Raw genomic sequence first — 16,150 nt, forward strand, 5'->3', positions numbered from 1 at the left:
CTGCCCCCATGGAAGCTCAGCTCAATAACTTTGCCCCCCCCTAAAAGCAACTTTTGTGTCCGGATTTTCACTTTTTGAAATATGGCGCCTCTAATCTATCTAAGCCATGCAGTCAGTTTCTGAGCAATGAGGGGTTCCTGCGCTTAATCAGGATTTCTTAGGAATGACGGTGTCTTACAGATATATGGTTTATTTTCATGGATATACAGCCTGAGCATAGGATGGAGGGGCTTGCAGCATTACCACCCCAAAAAGTTCTTGCTTCCCCATTAGGCTTCCAGGGAGACCCCAAGCTCCCAGCTTCAGTGTCCAGCACAGAGCAAAGCTTCAACAAAGGCATAACTTCCAACATGACGTGGTCCAAATCCAGGATGCCATCTTCCGGATCCACACTCCTGTGCGAGTCATGTGACCCGCACAAGATTGTGGCCCCCCAAAAGCATGCTTTTGAGGCACAATGCCCCAAACAAATGTTTTTGGGCGCCATGCCCGAAAAAAAGTGCAGCCTGAAATCGCATGAAAACTTGCAGCAGCCATTTTGATTGCTGTGCTCTTGCAAGAAAAAAATGAGACATCCCATTTCTTCTTTATCTAAAAGGCATATTTCTTTTTTAAAAATAACAAGAGACAAGTGCTTATAGGACAAGTGCTTATAGTTTTCTAGGAGCAATTTATTTAGTTACTAGATAAAAACAACCCAAGGTGTAATTAACAGATCATGTTGGAGTTGGGGCCACTTGCATCATCCGGATTAGTTCTAACCATTTAACTAAATTTGAAAAGGCCCTTTGCATTTTGAAAAGGGGGTTTATCATGGCTGGAAAGCCACCCAATGGTCCAGGCTCAGGCCATCTGAAGGAGCACTTGCGTACAATATCTCAGAATGCTACCCACCTCTAAGATCAGCCACATCCCTGCTCTCTGGCCTGTCATTCTTTCGAATCAGATTGGCAGGCACCAAGACAGGGGGTCTGTGTCATGCTTTATGGATGACAGTCCGTTACCAGTTCACAGTCCTCCCCAGTATGGTAAGATCTCCAGGACCAGAGGCATTATACTGGTGAATACCAGTTGCTAAGGGGCAAACAGCAGGAGGGGCATGAGACTATGTCCTATGGACTTGCTGTATCTGGTTGGTCACTGTGATGACTGAATGCTGGACTAGATAGGCCTTTAGTCTGATCCAGCAGCCAAGTTCTTAGGTTCTCATTGCTGAATTAGAACCATGTGCACACATGGCATGTCCTTTCCATCATGAATGACTATCTTGTGTCATATTGCTCATGCTGTTTATACTTTAGCTATAAGCCATCTTGAGTCCCTGCTGGGGAAAAAGACAGAATGATGCTGATGATGCTGATGCTGTGAATTTATTTGGGTTCTCAAGATGTGTGTGGTGGGGACTTCTTTCCCATCCATACTGCTGGAGAAGAACCTTTGGAGATGCTGGGCAGTCCCCTCCAACTCTTCTGCATGCAGAGCAGCTCCCCTCCCACTCACTCCGATAAACAACCTTCATCCTAACAGTTGGTTAAAATGGTGATAGCCACCATTAATATTAACAGTGCTTTAAATATTAAATTGTATTCCTGCTGCGTCTGCAAGAAAAAAATAAAACAATGAAGCTATAATGGGATTTCCTCCATCCCAGAGCAGCTGAAAGAATCGACAAAGATGCCAGCTCTTTCCCAAGCTGCTGTGTTTCCTTTGGTTCTGATGCTTTAGTTATACACTTTTAGAAGATGAGTATGTGTGTGCAAGTGAAGGCTCTAGGGCTCTTCCATGTCTGTGGCCCAGGGCTGGATTAAGACTTTTAAAGGTCCTAAGCACTGAAAAGATTATGGTGACACAAAGTTTGCCTGTATGCTGAAATGTACATGTATGTATGCCATGTACAACACATGGCAGAATCTGATTTCCTTACATTATTTCAATCTACATTAGCTGGGGATCATAGAATCATAGAGTTGGAAGAGACCAGAAGGGCCATCGAGTCCAACCCCCTGCCAAGCAGGAAACACCATCAGAGCACTCCTGACATATGGTTGTCAAGCCTCTGCTTAAAGACCTCCAAAGAAGGAGACTCCACCACACTCCTTGGCAGCAAATTCCACTGTCAAACAGCTCTTACTGTCAGGAAGTTCTTCCTAATGTTTAGGTGGAATCTTCTTTCTTGTAGTTTGGATCCATTGCTCCGTGTCCGCTTCTCTGGAGCAGCAGAAAACAACCTTTCTCCCTCCTCTATGTGACATCCTTTTATATATTTGAACATGGCTATCATATCACCCCTTAACCTCCTCTTCTCCAGGCTAAACATGCCCAGCTCCCTTAGCCGTTCCTCAGAAGGCATCGTTTCCAGGCCTTTGACCATTTTGCTTGCCCTCCTCTGGACACGTTCCAGTTTGTCAGTGTCCTTCTTGAACTGTGGTGCCCAGAACTGGACACAGTACTCCAGGTGAGGTCTGACCAGAGCAGAATACAGTGGCACTATTACTTCCCTTGATCTAGATGCTATACTCCTATTGATGCATCTTGTTTGTTTTGGCCCAGTTCTCTAATCTGTCAAGGTCATTTTGAAGTGTGATCCTGTCCTCTGGGGTGTTAGCCACCCCTCCCAGTTTGGTGTCATCTGCAAATTTGATCAGGATGCCCTTGAGTCCATCATCCAAGTCGTTGATAAAGATGTTGAATAAGACCGGGCCCAAGACAGAACCCTGTGGCACCCCACTAGTCACTCTTCTCCAGGATGAAGAGGAACCATTGATGAGCACCCTTTGGGTTCAGTCAGTCAGCCAGTTACAAATCCACTGAGTGGTAGCATAGTCAAGTCCGCATTTTACCAGCTTCTTTACAAGAATATCATGGGGCACCTTGTCAAATGCCTTGCTGAAATCAAGGTAGGCTACATCCACTGCGTTCCCTTCATCTACCAGGGTTGTAATTGTGTCAAAAAACGAGATCAGGTTAGTCTGACATGACTTATTTTTCAGAAATCCATGCTGACTATTGGTGATCACAGCATTCCTTTCTAGGTGCTCACAGACTGTTTGCTTAATGATCTGCTCCAGAATCTTCCCTGGTATTGATGTCAGACTGACTGGGCGGTAATTATTTGGGTCCTCTCTTTTCCCCTTTTTGAAAATAGGGACAACATTTGCCCTCCTCCAGTCTGCCGGGACTTCACCTGTTCTCCAGGAATTCTCAAAGATGACTGCCAGTGGTTCTGAGATCACATCTGCCAGTTCTTTTAATACTCTTGGATGCAGTTCATCTGGCCCTGGAGACTTGAATACATCTAAACTAGCCAAGTATTCTTGTACTATCTCCTTAGTTATTCTGGGCTGTGTTTCCTCTGCTGAATCATTTGTTCCAAATTCTTCAGGTCGGGCATTGTTTTCTTTATTGGAGAAGACTGAGGCAAAGAAGGCATTGAGGAGTTCAGCCCTTTCTGTGTCCCGTTTGCATTTCACCATCTTCTCCTCTGAGTGGATAATGGATAAGTAATAAAAAGAGAACAGAAAAATGGGGGAAGGGTGTGGAATGTAAGGAATTCTAAGAAGGTTGACTACTTCCATTAAAAAAAAATCAAATGCCAATTTCCCCCCAAAAATTCTCACTTTTTTACACCCCATTTGCCGCTGTCCTAAGCACATGCTTGCTTTGTCTTTTGGGTAATCTAGCACTGCTGTGGCCCTGTTCAGCTGTAACAACAAACTGTGGTTTGCTGTTGCCTGATTGGTTCTGCATGAGCTTCCCACTTCTCCTTGCCCCACAAGAGAAAGAGTACTTCTGCTTGTAAAGAAACCAGGATATCAAAGCTCAGTTTGTCAGCAAACAAGAAGATCAGACCAGGATTGGATGTTGACATCCCAGCTAACTAACCAGCTGAACTGAACAAGCCACTGTTTGCTGTGTTTGGATGCAACAACAGTCCTTAATGCTTTAAGTCACCATCCATTGCATGCAGTGAGGAGTGGAACATGCTTTTGCCTGCTCATTCACATGTCTTATGCTGTCCTGGAGGTGGTGCCAATATGCACAAAGGTAGAAGCAAGCACATGGGCAGCTGCATTGAAGAGGAGAATGTGGTGTGGGGCACACTCAGAGAGTCCCCCCAAGAGCATATCCCTCCCCCCCAAACCTGGAACCTATACTGTTCACATAACAGCCATGGTTTACTGCAAGGGCTGCTATCTGTGGCCCTCCAGATGTTGTTGGATTCATGTGGCTGGTGGTAGCTGGAGTCTAATAACATCTGGCGGGCACTATATTGGCTATCCCTGCTGTTTTGTCTAAATTGGTGCTAGTAATACCAGAGATTGGAATGGTGCTTACATTAAATGAAAATAACACTGATTCTATTTACTGTACATAACTCTATCAGCTGGAACTGCCTTCCCCAGCAAAGGACTCTGCAGATGTTTTGGACTACAACCCCCAACAGCCCCATCCAACACAGCCAGTGGACAGAGATAATAGGAGTTGTAGTCTAAAACACACAGAAGGCACCATGTAGGGTTGTCCCTGCCCTAGGATGAGCAGTGGCTTCATTTGTGGCTGCAAAATCTTTCAATGGAACTTTACACGCCTCCATGCTGCTCAGAAATGTCTGCAAACTCATCACATTTTGTAAGCTTTATTTTCTTCTGGAAGCTTCCACAGCCTGCTTATCCTCAACAAAAGTTCTCTGTGTGATATCAACTTCCTCTCTTTGTAAGGTTGCCATATCAAATATGGCAACTGGAACATAATCCTGGGAAGCTCACTATGACTGGGTTGCACTTTCTTGAGCAATGGGAATTGTTTCTTAATACAATAGTGTGGGTGTTGTACAGGCCATAACACTATTGCAGTGGGAAGTGGGGAGAGAGGGCATTGTGGTATATCGAGGGGCATACAAAATATGTGCCCAAGTTAAAAATTTGTGGAGAAGGGTCAGTGAGGTGCCTTAAATAAGAAACAAAACTGGTGCATTAGTCTGCCTTTAGAATAAATACCGTTTTATGTTTTGCATTTGTTTGTTTGTTTGTTTGTTTGTTTGTTTATCTATCGACTTATTTTTAAAAGCAAAGAATGGAATAGAATGGAATTTCACAATGATAGAACAGTCAAACAGTTTCAGTGTATTCAGTGTGAGTGAGCTACTTGGGGATGGGAAATAAAAGGAAAACTGGTACATTCTATTTTTGCTTTATGTCATGCCCAATAAATATTTCTTCCAGAGTCAAAAGCAGGAACAAAATACTCATTTACCAGAAAAGAAACTCTGTGCTGAGTTTTTAAACAGAGCAGATATTCTTTTTAGGTAGAGAACGGTCTGGGAAAACAAGAGGTTTCTAGCAAACTACCTACTGCATTTTCTCAGTTCAGAGGCTGGTTTCCTGTGGTGATCCCAGCCTTTTCCTTCCTGTCCATTCCATCAGGGTTGGAAGATGAAAGCTACAGAAAAGCAACAGTGAGTTGAGAATCCTGTGGCATTCTGAAAGAAAGCATTTTTTTATAGACTCATAGGGATTTCATAGAGTGAGGATTATTGGAGATTATTAGACTGGAGTTCTTCAACTTTGGGTCCCCAGATATTGTTGAACTACAACTCCTGTTGTATGGGTTGTATGGGGTGTAGGGGAAGGGTAGCACCTTTGGTGGAGGACACATTATACTCCTTCTGGGGTAGTTCGTCCACTTTTGGTCCCTACCCTGCATCCAGCTCTCCCCTGTGGCTCCTACGAGCTGTCAGCATGTGACAGCAGACACACCCCGGGAACAGCGTTAACTGGCCGGCTGAACCAGGTAAGGGTAGCCAATGAGTCTTAAACCATTAGTGAGTTACGTACTTCCTGTGCATGTGAAGATAGGCTCTGGTGGATTGAGTGGACGGCGCCAATAGTGGGTCCAACAGTCAAGAAGGCAGTTTCTGCAAGTGCTGTAGAGGGAAATGAGGGGCAGATGGGGCTTGTCAGCCCAGGAAGGTAGTCCATCTGATTCTAACCCTCCACTGCCTTGTGGGCTATCTTCAGGAAAAGAAAAGGCTAAAGAGTAAACCCTACACAAATCCTGGGTAGAGACTCCTTAAGAGCCACCTTGTACACCTCCTTCCAGCAAGTTCTGCAGCCAAGCTGGTGCCAAAAGTCTCGCTCTGCTTTCCCTTGGACCACATCAGTGAGGTCTTGCCATCTGTGCAGCCTAGAACCTCCCTACACACTGCTCAGCCATGCGCCCCAGGGAAGTTACTTTGGTACTGCTAATGTAACGTTCTGACTTCCTGGAGGTACACTCCATTGTCTCTCAAGACAGATGGAAGCCAACAGCAGCAGAAATTCCTGTATCCCCAACCAGCTTAGCCAATGGTCTTGGATGGTTGCAGTCTAATGACACCTGGAGGGACCCAAGGTTGAAGATGGTGTATCTTGTCCAATCTCCTGCTCAGGTGAGAAACGTGTGGTCCTCCAGCCATTGCTGGGCCAACTCCCACTATCCTGCATTACTGGCCATGCCGGCTGAGGCTGGTGGAGTTGAGAGTCCCACGCCATTTGGAGGTCTGCAGGTATCCCTCTTGCTTTAAAATGCTGGTCAGGGGCAGCTTTGTCACAAGGGGCCCTGTGCATGCCCCTGGATTCTGGAGCAGCTAATTCATTTCAACAACACACGTAGAGAAATCCCAGATGGGTTGTACTCCATGCCACTTGGCGAGAAGGGGTGCCATTTGGATTTTCCTCCACCGCAGGCATGACAATGTTTTAGACGAGTCCTTTGCAGTGTTTGATAAAATAAGGCACATCAAGACAGTCCCCTGGTGCTTAAACTGTAAATGGAATGCCTGGATTTCAAAAAAGAGAGCACTGCTTCTTGTTCTTATTTTGTAGCGTTACCCAAGGCTCAGCTCTGCCGTTTAATAAGAGCTTTGTCTGAGCTGAATCTTGGCAGTGTTGAGACCAGATTCTGTTTCATATACAAACAAGGGTTCCTAGAATCCAAGCTGCAATAAACTCATTCCTGGTAACATTAAGAAGCGCAGAGTAGAGTCCCTCATTTTCCCAATTAAGCTCTAGTATCAACTTTAAGCAACTGTCATTGAAAGCTGAGTGGAATCAAAGTATTGTAGAGTTGGAAGGCACCCCAAGGCTCATCTAGACCAACTTTTTGCAATGCAGGAAATAGTTAAAAGTGTTCACAGCCAAGAGTGCAGTTGGAAACCAGAGACTGGTGCCATCTACACACTTTGCATATGGGCAGAGGGCTCCATGCCTGGGAGGAGCAGTAGAGCTCTGCTGCCCCTGATGTCCATGCGTTGAGCAGCCAGCACAGCAACTGAAATTGGCAGGGGAGGAAGGTGCTTCCTCCTGTGAGGACTGTAATTGCCATCAAGTCAGCAGCCTGAAGGAAGGACTGTGCGGCAGGAGCTGCTCCATCCCCCTGGCCTGGACACTGTCCCCTACTATGCTCCTGGATCTGATCTGGAGGGACAAAGGCTTCTGGGGAGGAACTGCTCTTTACCAAGGTCAAGACAAACAGGCTCACCTCTAATGCTAGTGAATCGCCATTGTTCTACTTGGCAGCCAGAATCCACATGGACAGAACTATCTAATTGTATTATAAGAACTGTAACTTTCAGAACTGGTGCTTGCTTTCTCCTCCTCCCTCCCATTCCTTGTTCCTCCTGTGTCACATCTTTTTAGATTTTGAGTTTGAGGGCAGGGACAGTTTTAGCATTTTTTGTAAGCTGCCTTTTCAACCAAAGGGCATGGCATAAAAGCCTTAAAAGGATGAAAATGAACTCCAGTTGTTCAGGGCTCCACACCAGGTGGAAATGCTCTGTGCGCTTGTTGGCATGTTGGCAGCAGGTGCAGGAAATGGACACACGTGCTCCAACTGCACTTTCCTGGTGCCTATTGTTGGTGATTCACCACCTCTACAGTGGTACCTCTAGTTATGAACTTCATTCATTCCAGAGGTCCATTCTTAACCTGGAACTGTTCTAAACTAGAGGAGTGCTTTTGCCAATGGGGCCTCTTGCTGCCACCGCGCCACTGGCACACGATTTCCGTTCTCATCCTGGGACAAAGTTCTCAACTTGAGGTAACTCTTCCAGGTTAGTGGAGATTGTAACCTGAAGCGTTTGTAACCTGAGGCGTTTGTAACTCAAGGTACCATTGTATTTTTTTTTGCATTTGGCAGGTGATAAATTTTTGTGTGTGCTAGTCAGGAGGGTTCTCTGTCTCTCCTCCCCTCCTCTTGGTATGTAGACCTCACTTCTCTCACTCCTGAGACTTAAGGCATGGGATTGAAGTGTGCTTAACCTTGCCTGTATTGTGCCTCCAAATTTATCTGCTCATGTTATCATTTCACACTGATAAACAAAGCAGCAGGGACAGAGTTCTCCTGCCTTTGCAGGAACCCAAATAATCATTACCTCTACTTTACATTCAGCATGGAAAACTACACACACATTTGCTCAAAGCTGACTTTACTGTGGTGATCTGGGGGACCACAAGGCTTGATTTCTGCAAACCAGCCTTTGCCAGTCTGGTGCCCTCCATCTACAACTCCCATCACCCCCCCCCCCTTCCAGCACAGGTTGGCAAAGGCTGTTGTAAATCTTTGCTCTGCACGCTTCTGGCGGTGCTCACGGCTTGCTCAGAATGCAGCACTGCAGCTCCATACAGTTCTAGGCCTCCACGAGTGATCAAATTATGCCCATCCTGCATCTTTGCTCTAGCTGACTATTGCAGAGCAACGCATTTGAATTTAAGATCACATTGCTCATTTTCAAGGCCCCAAGTGATGTAAGCCCTGTGCTCAAGAATTGGTTTCCTTTTTTTCTCCTTTAATGAAGAACAGGGTATTTTAATGTCATCATCATGTGTTTGTGGAGGGGATACATTGATTGAAAATGTCTAGTAAACCAGATCAGTGGTAGGGTATTTGGCGAGTCAGCATGGCAGTAATGTGGGATTGAGGATTGGAGTGATCGTTCTGTGGTGTTATGGCAGTGGACAAAGCTGTATTCTAACTTTTGAAAAAACTTTTGCAAAAAGGTGTATTTTTTTTTTTTAAAAAGAATTGTTATTGGAACTGCAGTGCCTGGCACTTTGCATCTCCGCTGCGGGGATCCCTTGATCACCTCCCTCCTATTTACTTCTGTCCCTCCTCACTTTTAGAAGGGCTCAGAGGCCTTGCTTTTCTCAAAGGCCTTTTGCAGGATCCACACTTGCCTTTCTTGCTTCCCTATATGGGGAAGTTTTTAATATTTAATTACATTTTTGTGTATGAAGGAATCCGCCCAGAGTGGCTGGGGGTTATCATTATTATTAGCACCAACTGAAAGTTTTATATTAATTAGGCATGAGCCAGGTTGGGTTCTCTTGTGCCACCATGGTAAGAAGTGTGGCTGTGAGCCTACGTGTGAGTATTCAAAAGGTTGCTAAGACGAGTTCAATGGGACGTGCTCCTCGGAAACTGCACACTGGATTGAGGCTATGCCATTAGACCTCAGGCACTGATGCCTTATTGACTTTGGACGAAACTGTCTTCTTTCAACAAACCTTTGCAGAGTGCTGTCCTTAAGTTGCTTTATGCTGCCACTGCCTTTTAGCCTTTTTAAAAGAATGTTTACTGATTGGTTCTATTGATATTTTGGTTTTTATTGTGCTGAGTTTTGGTTCTGATCTTAAGCTGCCTTGGATATTTCCTTGTTAGGTGTGGTATAAATGCAGAAAATAATGAAGATGCTAATGAGATTTTCTCCCAAGTTAAGTGCTGCAGCCACCAGTGATCAAAACTGCAAATATATGGCCTGTGATTCCTCATCTGTGCTAAATTGTGCCTTGGTTTTCTTTTGGCTAAAAAGCAGAAAATTTAAGTTTCCCACTTGCATTTTGGGAAGCAGTTCTGATGTTGATACCAAAAGCTTTGGCAACAAGAAACCTGTTAAGACGTTAAGGTACCACATTTCTCTTAGCTGGTTTTGTTTTTGCTGCAAGAGACCGTGTGTGGCAATTTTACACCCTTACCTGGGAGCAAGCCCAACTGAACTCGTGGAATTTACTGTACAGGACTACTCAGTATAGGATCGCACTGCTCAAACGCGGCTCTGGGAATGGTTATTCCGATTGCAAAACAGAATACTGAAAACCAGAAAAGAAAGCACGCTGGGCCTGGGAGAAGAACAAGAGTTCACAGCCTTTCCAAACTGGCGGCCGCTCTCTCTGCAAACCCTCCTCTCCCTCCTCCTGCCGCTCCAGCCTCCCGTCCGGTCCTCTGCCCGGCAGCCTCCCTCCTCCGCGGCCGCTGATAGGCTCGTCCGCGCCAGGAGAGTCGGGGCCCCAGTCGCCGCCGCCGCCGCCCGGGTCCGAACCAAAGCGCTGGGAAGCAGCGGGGGGGGGGCGGGGGGCTTGCAAATCCCGGCCCCGTTTGCTCGGAGGGAAGCCAAGCAACTTTCTTGCAAAGCGTCTTTCTTCTTCTTTCTCAACACTCTGCACATTTATTTGGAGCGGAGGGAAAGGAGGAAGAAAGCAAAATGATGGAGATGGGAAAAGTCCCGGCCCCTTGCGGAGCCCCGCTGTTCCCGCGATTCCTCCGCATTCCCCGGGGTCTGCGCCCCCGCGCCAGCCCGGTTCCTCTGCGCCCCCCCTCCGGGAGGAGAGAGATGGACCCTCCCAGCAGCCAGGCAGACATGTCAGTGGTGGCGGGGAGGGGCGCGGGAGGGAGCGGGCGAGGGAAGCGGCCGGGCCTGTAGCTGCCGCCGCCGCCGCCGCCGCCCAGGACAGAGGCGCCTCGCCGCTCCGGCCCAAGGAAGCCGCGGAAGCAGCAGCAGCAGCAGCAGCAGCGCCCCCGCCCCCGCCCCGAAGGCGGCTCCCGAGACCCTCGCCGGGCCAGGCGCCGCTCTGCTCGGGGCCGGACTTGCGGCGGGCGATGCTGGCCGGGGCCGCCGCCGCGGCGTGAGGAGGCGGAGGCAGAGCGCGCGAGAGCGAGAGCGAGAGCGAGCGGCCGCCCCGGGACTCCCTGGCGGGAGGCGGAGGCAGCGCGCCCCGTCGCCCCTCCCTCCCTCCCTCCTCGCCGCCGCCGCCGCCGCCGCCGCCCGCTCTTCCCTGCCCTCCCTCCTCGGGGACGGAAGGAAACAAGATGTCTGCCCGAGCCGCAGCTGCTGCTGCTGCCGCTTCCACCAAGGTAAGCGAAAGCCGCCTCGGTTGCGGGGGGGGGGCTCCGGAGCCAGCCAGCCTCCCTCCTCTCCGCCCCCGCCGGCCCGGGAAGGGGAACGGGGGGCTGCCGGGGGGGGCCTGCAGCCTGCCTGGGGGGCGCGCGCCCCTTCGCCTTTGGTGGCGAGTCGCCCCCCGCGCGCCCACTTCCCCGCGTGGCGCGCCTGCTTCCCCGGGCTTCCCCCTCCAGGCCCGCCTTCCTGGACTGAGAGGGGATTGGAGAGGCGCGGGGGAAACACAACCCTCCGGCCCCATCTCCCCGCCGCGCTTTGCTCGGAAGTCGCTTTCTTCTTGTTTAAATACCCAACTCTTACAGACTTGGGCTCAGTACAAAAGGATTTTTAAATCAGTAAAAACCAAGCTCGGGGAACCTTTGGGGAGGGTCTGGCTTGGTTGTGTGTGTCTGAAATTAATGGAGCTCCTCTTTTTAGGTTCGCACAATTGTTCTTTTTCTCAAACTCCCCCCTCCCCCCCCCCAAAACACCTGTTGGGTGAAGGGCGGCTGGTGTGCTCAGGATACCACCAAACTCTAGATCAGTTCCTTTTGGAGTGGGTGGCCAAAGAGTGGATGGTTTCTCCTCTTGGAGGGCAAGTTTTAAAAGTTAAGCTCTACAGATGCTTTCAAAGGAGACCCAAGAGAAGATTCCAAGTCTCCTTACTCAGGAGTAAGTCGTAACTGGGTTCAGTGAGACCTCTGCCCTAAATAAATGGACTTCCCATTACAGCCTTATCCTGAGCATATTTTTTACACAGAAGTAAGCCCCTCTTGGTTCAGCAAGACTTGATTCCCTTACTCTCCTTGCGCTCTGCTTTTGACATTGTGCCGAGAAGGTGGGGTGGGTTCTGCCCTGCAATTTGTCAAGCAGCCAGCTTTTAAAGTGAGGTGTCTCAGGGTGGAAACTTGCTTCCTGTGTGCTTTTAAAATACTGTACAGATTGGGAAGTGCCTAGCTGTGGGGCTGCAGTTTTGCCTTGTAAAAATTGCAGCAGAAAACGTTTGCTTTGGGAGATTTCAACTCTCATCTGAATCGCATGTTGTTTCTGTGCTTTAATCTGGGGTGTAAATGGAATTGGGCTGGGTTTGTTGTTTTTTTAGCACATGGTGTGTGTGATGTTTTTTGTACTCCAAAGGACGTGTCCTTTCTTAGGAATTTCACATCAGGAATTCCTGAAACAGCAGGTTTCACAATTCCTGAAATACAGGATTTCTCAGCAACTCCCTTTGAATCAGCTGCTGCTGACATTGTGCAAATATGTTTGGGTGGTGCTGGGAGCCCAAGAAAAGCTCCACCTGTTCTGTAGGTGTATTATATGGTACAGGTGCATGTAGTACTGTGACCTCCCTCAACTCTGCAGGAGTGAGTGAGTGAGTCAGCTGTGCTGTTTTACTCCTAGGGGAAGGAGGTGGAGTTGAAATGCTCAACAAGTTTCTCCTTATGCATGAAACCTTAGACTGGAAACTTTTTTGTTTTAAAAAAGGTAGAATAAAGCTTCCCCTTCCTACTCTAGAATTATAAACAGTTCTTGGTTCTTTTGGAGACAGTACATTGGTTGTTTTGTGTTGGCTGCGTTAAGGAATATTGTTCGATAGTTCTCTGGAAGGGTTTGCTCTCAAGTGAAACTGTGTAGTTTCTGTCTGATGTCATCTCTTGGTATGCGCTTGCACCTGAACTGTGCGCCTCTGATACTGCACTAATGCAGTGGCGTTGACGCTTGGCACAGATTCTTGGCAGTAGAATCAGTTTCTGGTGGCATTCATGAATACTCATTCTCCAATAGGTATTGGGTACAGTTTCATTTTTAACTTAAGTCTCGCTTTATTGAGCTTGCAAAGTTTGTGACTCAGAGAAGCACCAAAAAGTTTATAGTAGTTTTTAAATTTCATTTTTTGGCATTATCTTGGCACTTTGAAAAAATATTATAACCTGCATTAGAGTATTTTTCTTCTCAGTCTCCAAAACGTGTTCATTCTTCGGTTATGTCAGGTGAGCTATATCTGCCTTGATTAACCTGGGGTCCTCCAGATGTTTTGAACTATAATTTGCATTATCTCCAGACCTCATAGCGGATGGAGATTGTTGTCCTGCACATCAGGTTGACCAAGGCTGAGGCATATGAATCCGATTCATACATTTTCTTTTGGAAATGGCACATTTATTATTTTGTTCTAGCAAAATGCAGGAAGGGGGTGGAGAAGGGGGAGAAAACCAGATACTTAAAGATAACTGTGATGCCAAGGAATCTGAAATACTTTTCAGCTTTTCCAAAATTGCTTCCCTTAGAATGCTGGTTATACCTAGGTGATAAAAGTGAATACTGCTTTCATTTGTGTTCTCTTTGCCTTGTGAGAGTGCCTGTGTCGCTGTTGCATTGCCATGTAAATATGGCAGGGAGTGCAATGGTCTGTTTAGGCCTTTTGTGTTGCTCCTTGTTCTTAGTAGTAAGGAATGTTTTTTCCCCTTTTCCTGATTTTTGTTTTTAAAACTCAAATGTGCATATGAACAGGAGATTTGAACTGCTTGCTTCAAAGCATCATAGCCAGAGATAATGCAATTCCGTCTAATGGTTGTGCAGTGTAAACACATAGCACAAATTTTAAAGACTGATGAACAAAAGTCATGTCAAACTTGCTCTGTTCCCACTGATAGATTGTGGTGTTGCTTTACGACAGGGCTGGGGCTGGGTAGCCTTTGATGCCTTCCATGAGAGTATGTTACCCCCCCCCCCCTTTAAAAAGATACATGAACAGTGGAGTAGCTTTAGAACACTTTGCTTTCAGAAGAAGTTAAAACAAATTAATTGTATGAGGGGCGATTTTATTTTGTTTTGTTTGATGCTTTGGTAGTCTTACTGCTGCAATGTTTACTTGCAATGAATATTGAATAGTAAAAGTGGGGAAAACTTTGAAGGGCTTTTAACAAGAATGGGGAAGTATTGAGTAGATTCCTATGATACTTCTCAGTCACATTCCAGATAGCACCCAAAGTGATAATAACAGCATTGGTGGACAGGTAATTGCATTTTCTCTGTGATTAGCAGGTTACAGTTTGGGTACTGGTAAAATGCAGTTTCCAGTTTTCACATACCTGGGGATGGAATACTGGATTTTCTCCTTCACCCTCCTGCACAAGTTGAGAAGAAAGTTATTTAGACCCGTTTAATATCTAACAGCTGTGTGTACCTTCCACAATGAAACAATACTATGAAAAGGCCTTTACTAATCTTTTCTAATCACTTTAAAATGTTCAAAGGTAACAGTTTCAACCAAGGCTCTGTACATAGAGGGAGGTACCGGTAACTGAAATCTTGGGATATGTGGTCTTCCATTCCCTTCCTGCAGTAAATGACATTTTAACAATTGCATAGCTTCTCACCACACAATGCTTTCTTGTCTTATATATCTTGGATAAGTTGGTCAATATATTAATCTGGATTCTTTTTCTAATGAGAAGTTTCTTTGTATAAGTGCTGACTTCCATTATCTGCTTAATGCTCTACTGCCAGGAAAACCTCTGCATCCTTATTGAAGGGTTTTTGCTGGGCCTGGTGATGACACCACATGAATATTTTAGAATTCAAAAGGGATGATGCAGGCATTGCAGTAGGCATGGAGATCCAGTAATTAATACTTGCTTCATTCTTCTTACAAGGAAGGAGTTGGAAGTTTTTCTGTTGGCTTTTCTGCATCCAGAAAGTTAAGCAGTATATTTAGATTCTTGTGCAGTGGCAACCTTGGAATAAATCTGTCATCCCCATCTTAAAATAGAAGTTTTGCATCTTGAATACTGAAAATACAGTTCAGGTGGTTTTTATTATTATTAGCTATAGTGTAGTTTATGCTGCTAGCTCAGTAAGACTTCAGCATACTAAATAAGACTTAAAATGGGACACTTTAGGACAAACGGTGGATCTCTTGTTCATTTCTAAGAGTGTATGTAACTAGAGTAGGAATAGGAAGTGCATTGCCTGAAAACTGCACATGTCCCATCAAACAGGCATATTGAATATGTTGTCTGCCTTGAGTTTAAGGACAAGAAATACTAAACGTAATAAAGGCCCCCTATAATCTCCCCCCCCCCCCATCAGCTGGCCTGTTGGACACCTGCCCATGGTTTAAACTTTTATTATATGCCATTGAAAGATAACTTTGAATATGCCTGTTTACTTTAAAGTAATTTATATTGTCTTGTGTGCCAATTGTCCCATACCAGTGTTAGAAACTGGGATAGAAAAGCTAGGAGCCAAATGGCTTCTGGGACCTGTGTTGTGAATTAATATGCAATTCACGTAAGTGACACATTGTTAATATCACATTTTATGCAGAAATTCTTAATACAGTCATACCTCGAGTTGAATGTTCTTCGGGTTGAGTGCGTTCAAGTTGCACTCTTGAGGCAATCCGGAAGTAACGGAGCATGCGCATACGCTCAAAATGACGTCACACACATGCGTGGAAGCGGTGAAATGCGACCCATGCATGCACAGACTTGCATTCCGTTCGGGATGCGAACGGGGCTCCAGAATGGATCCCATTCGCATCCCAAGGTACCACTGTCCATGTTTAATTTGGTGCTTACAGTAAAAATATTGGTACCATACTTCATGTTTCAAAACACTCTACTCTTTATTGTTAAATTCCTTAACATATTGTCTATCCTTAACATATACTTCGAAGCTTCAAAGCACATACATTTTGGTAATCCTTGAATGTCAGTCAGGCACACAAAAAATGGCACCCAGACTTTTTGAGGTGCTTGCAAATGGAGAATCTTTAGGTGCAAAATGCACCTGGCACCCTGCAAATTTCTATCTCTGTCTCATGCCCATGAATGCATTAAAGAGACCTGAGTTGTTGTTGTTTTTAGGTTTATTTCAATTGACTGAAGCTGCTTTATATTATCTAAAATGGGATGTGGAGTTAAGCACTGCAAAGGCCACAAGTATATATCCAGTCCG

The 16,150-nt window shown here is 46.1% G+C and overlaps 1 protein-coding gene across 10 annotated transcripts in view; it reads left to right on the plus strand.

Moving 5' to 3' along the window:
• The window catches only part of TJP1 (tight junction protein 1), a 344,676-nt gene that overhangs the window by 202,795 nt on the left and 125,731 nt on the right, over nucleotides 1-16,150 (plus strand). Inside the window, exon 1 of one of the 10 annotated variants that reach the window (XM_079953124.1) lies at nucleotides 10,988-11,166. The exons of the other annotated variants lie outside the window; for them this stretch is intronic. Coding sequence (XP_079809250.1) covers nucleotides 11,122-11,166 — 45 coding nt within the window. The 5' untranslated portion in view covers nucleotides 10,988-11,121. Of the gene's footprint in view, nucleotides 1-10,987; nucleotides 11,167-16,150 lie in introns of those variants that run through there. 10 annotated transcript variants of the gene reach the window in all.

This window comes from Podarcis cretensis (genome assembly GCF_951804945.1).
Source record: "Podarcis cretensis genome assembly, chromosome: 14".
NCBI lineage: Eukaryota > Metazoa > Chordata > Lepidosauria > Squamata > Lacertidae > Podarcis > Podarcis cretensis.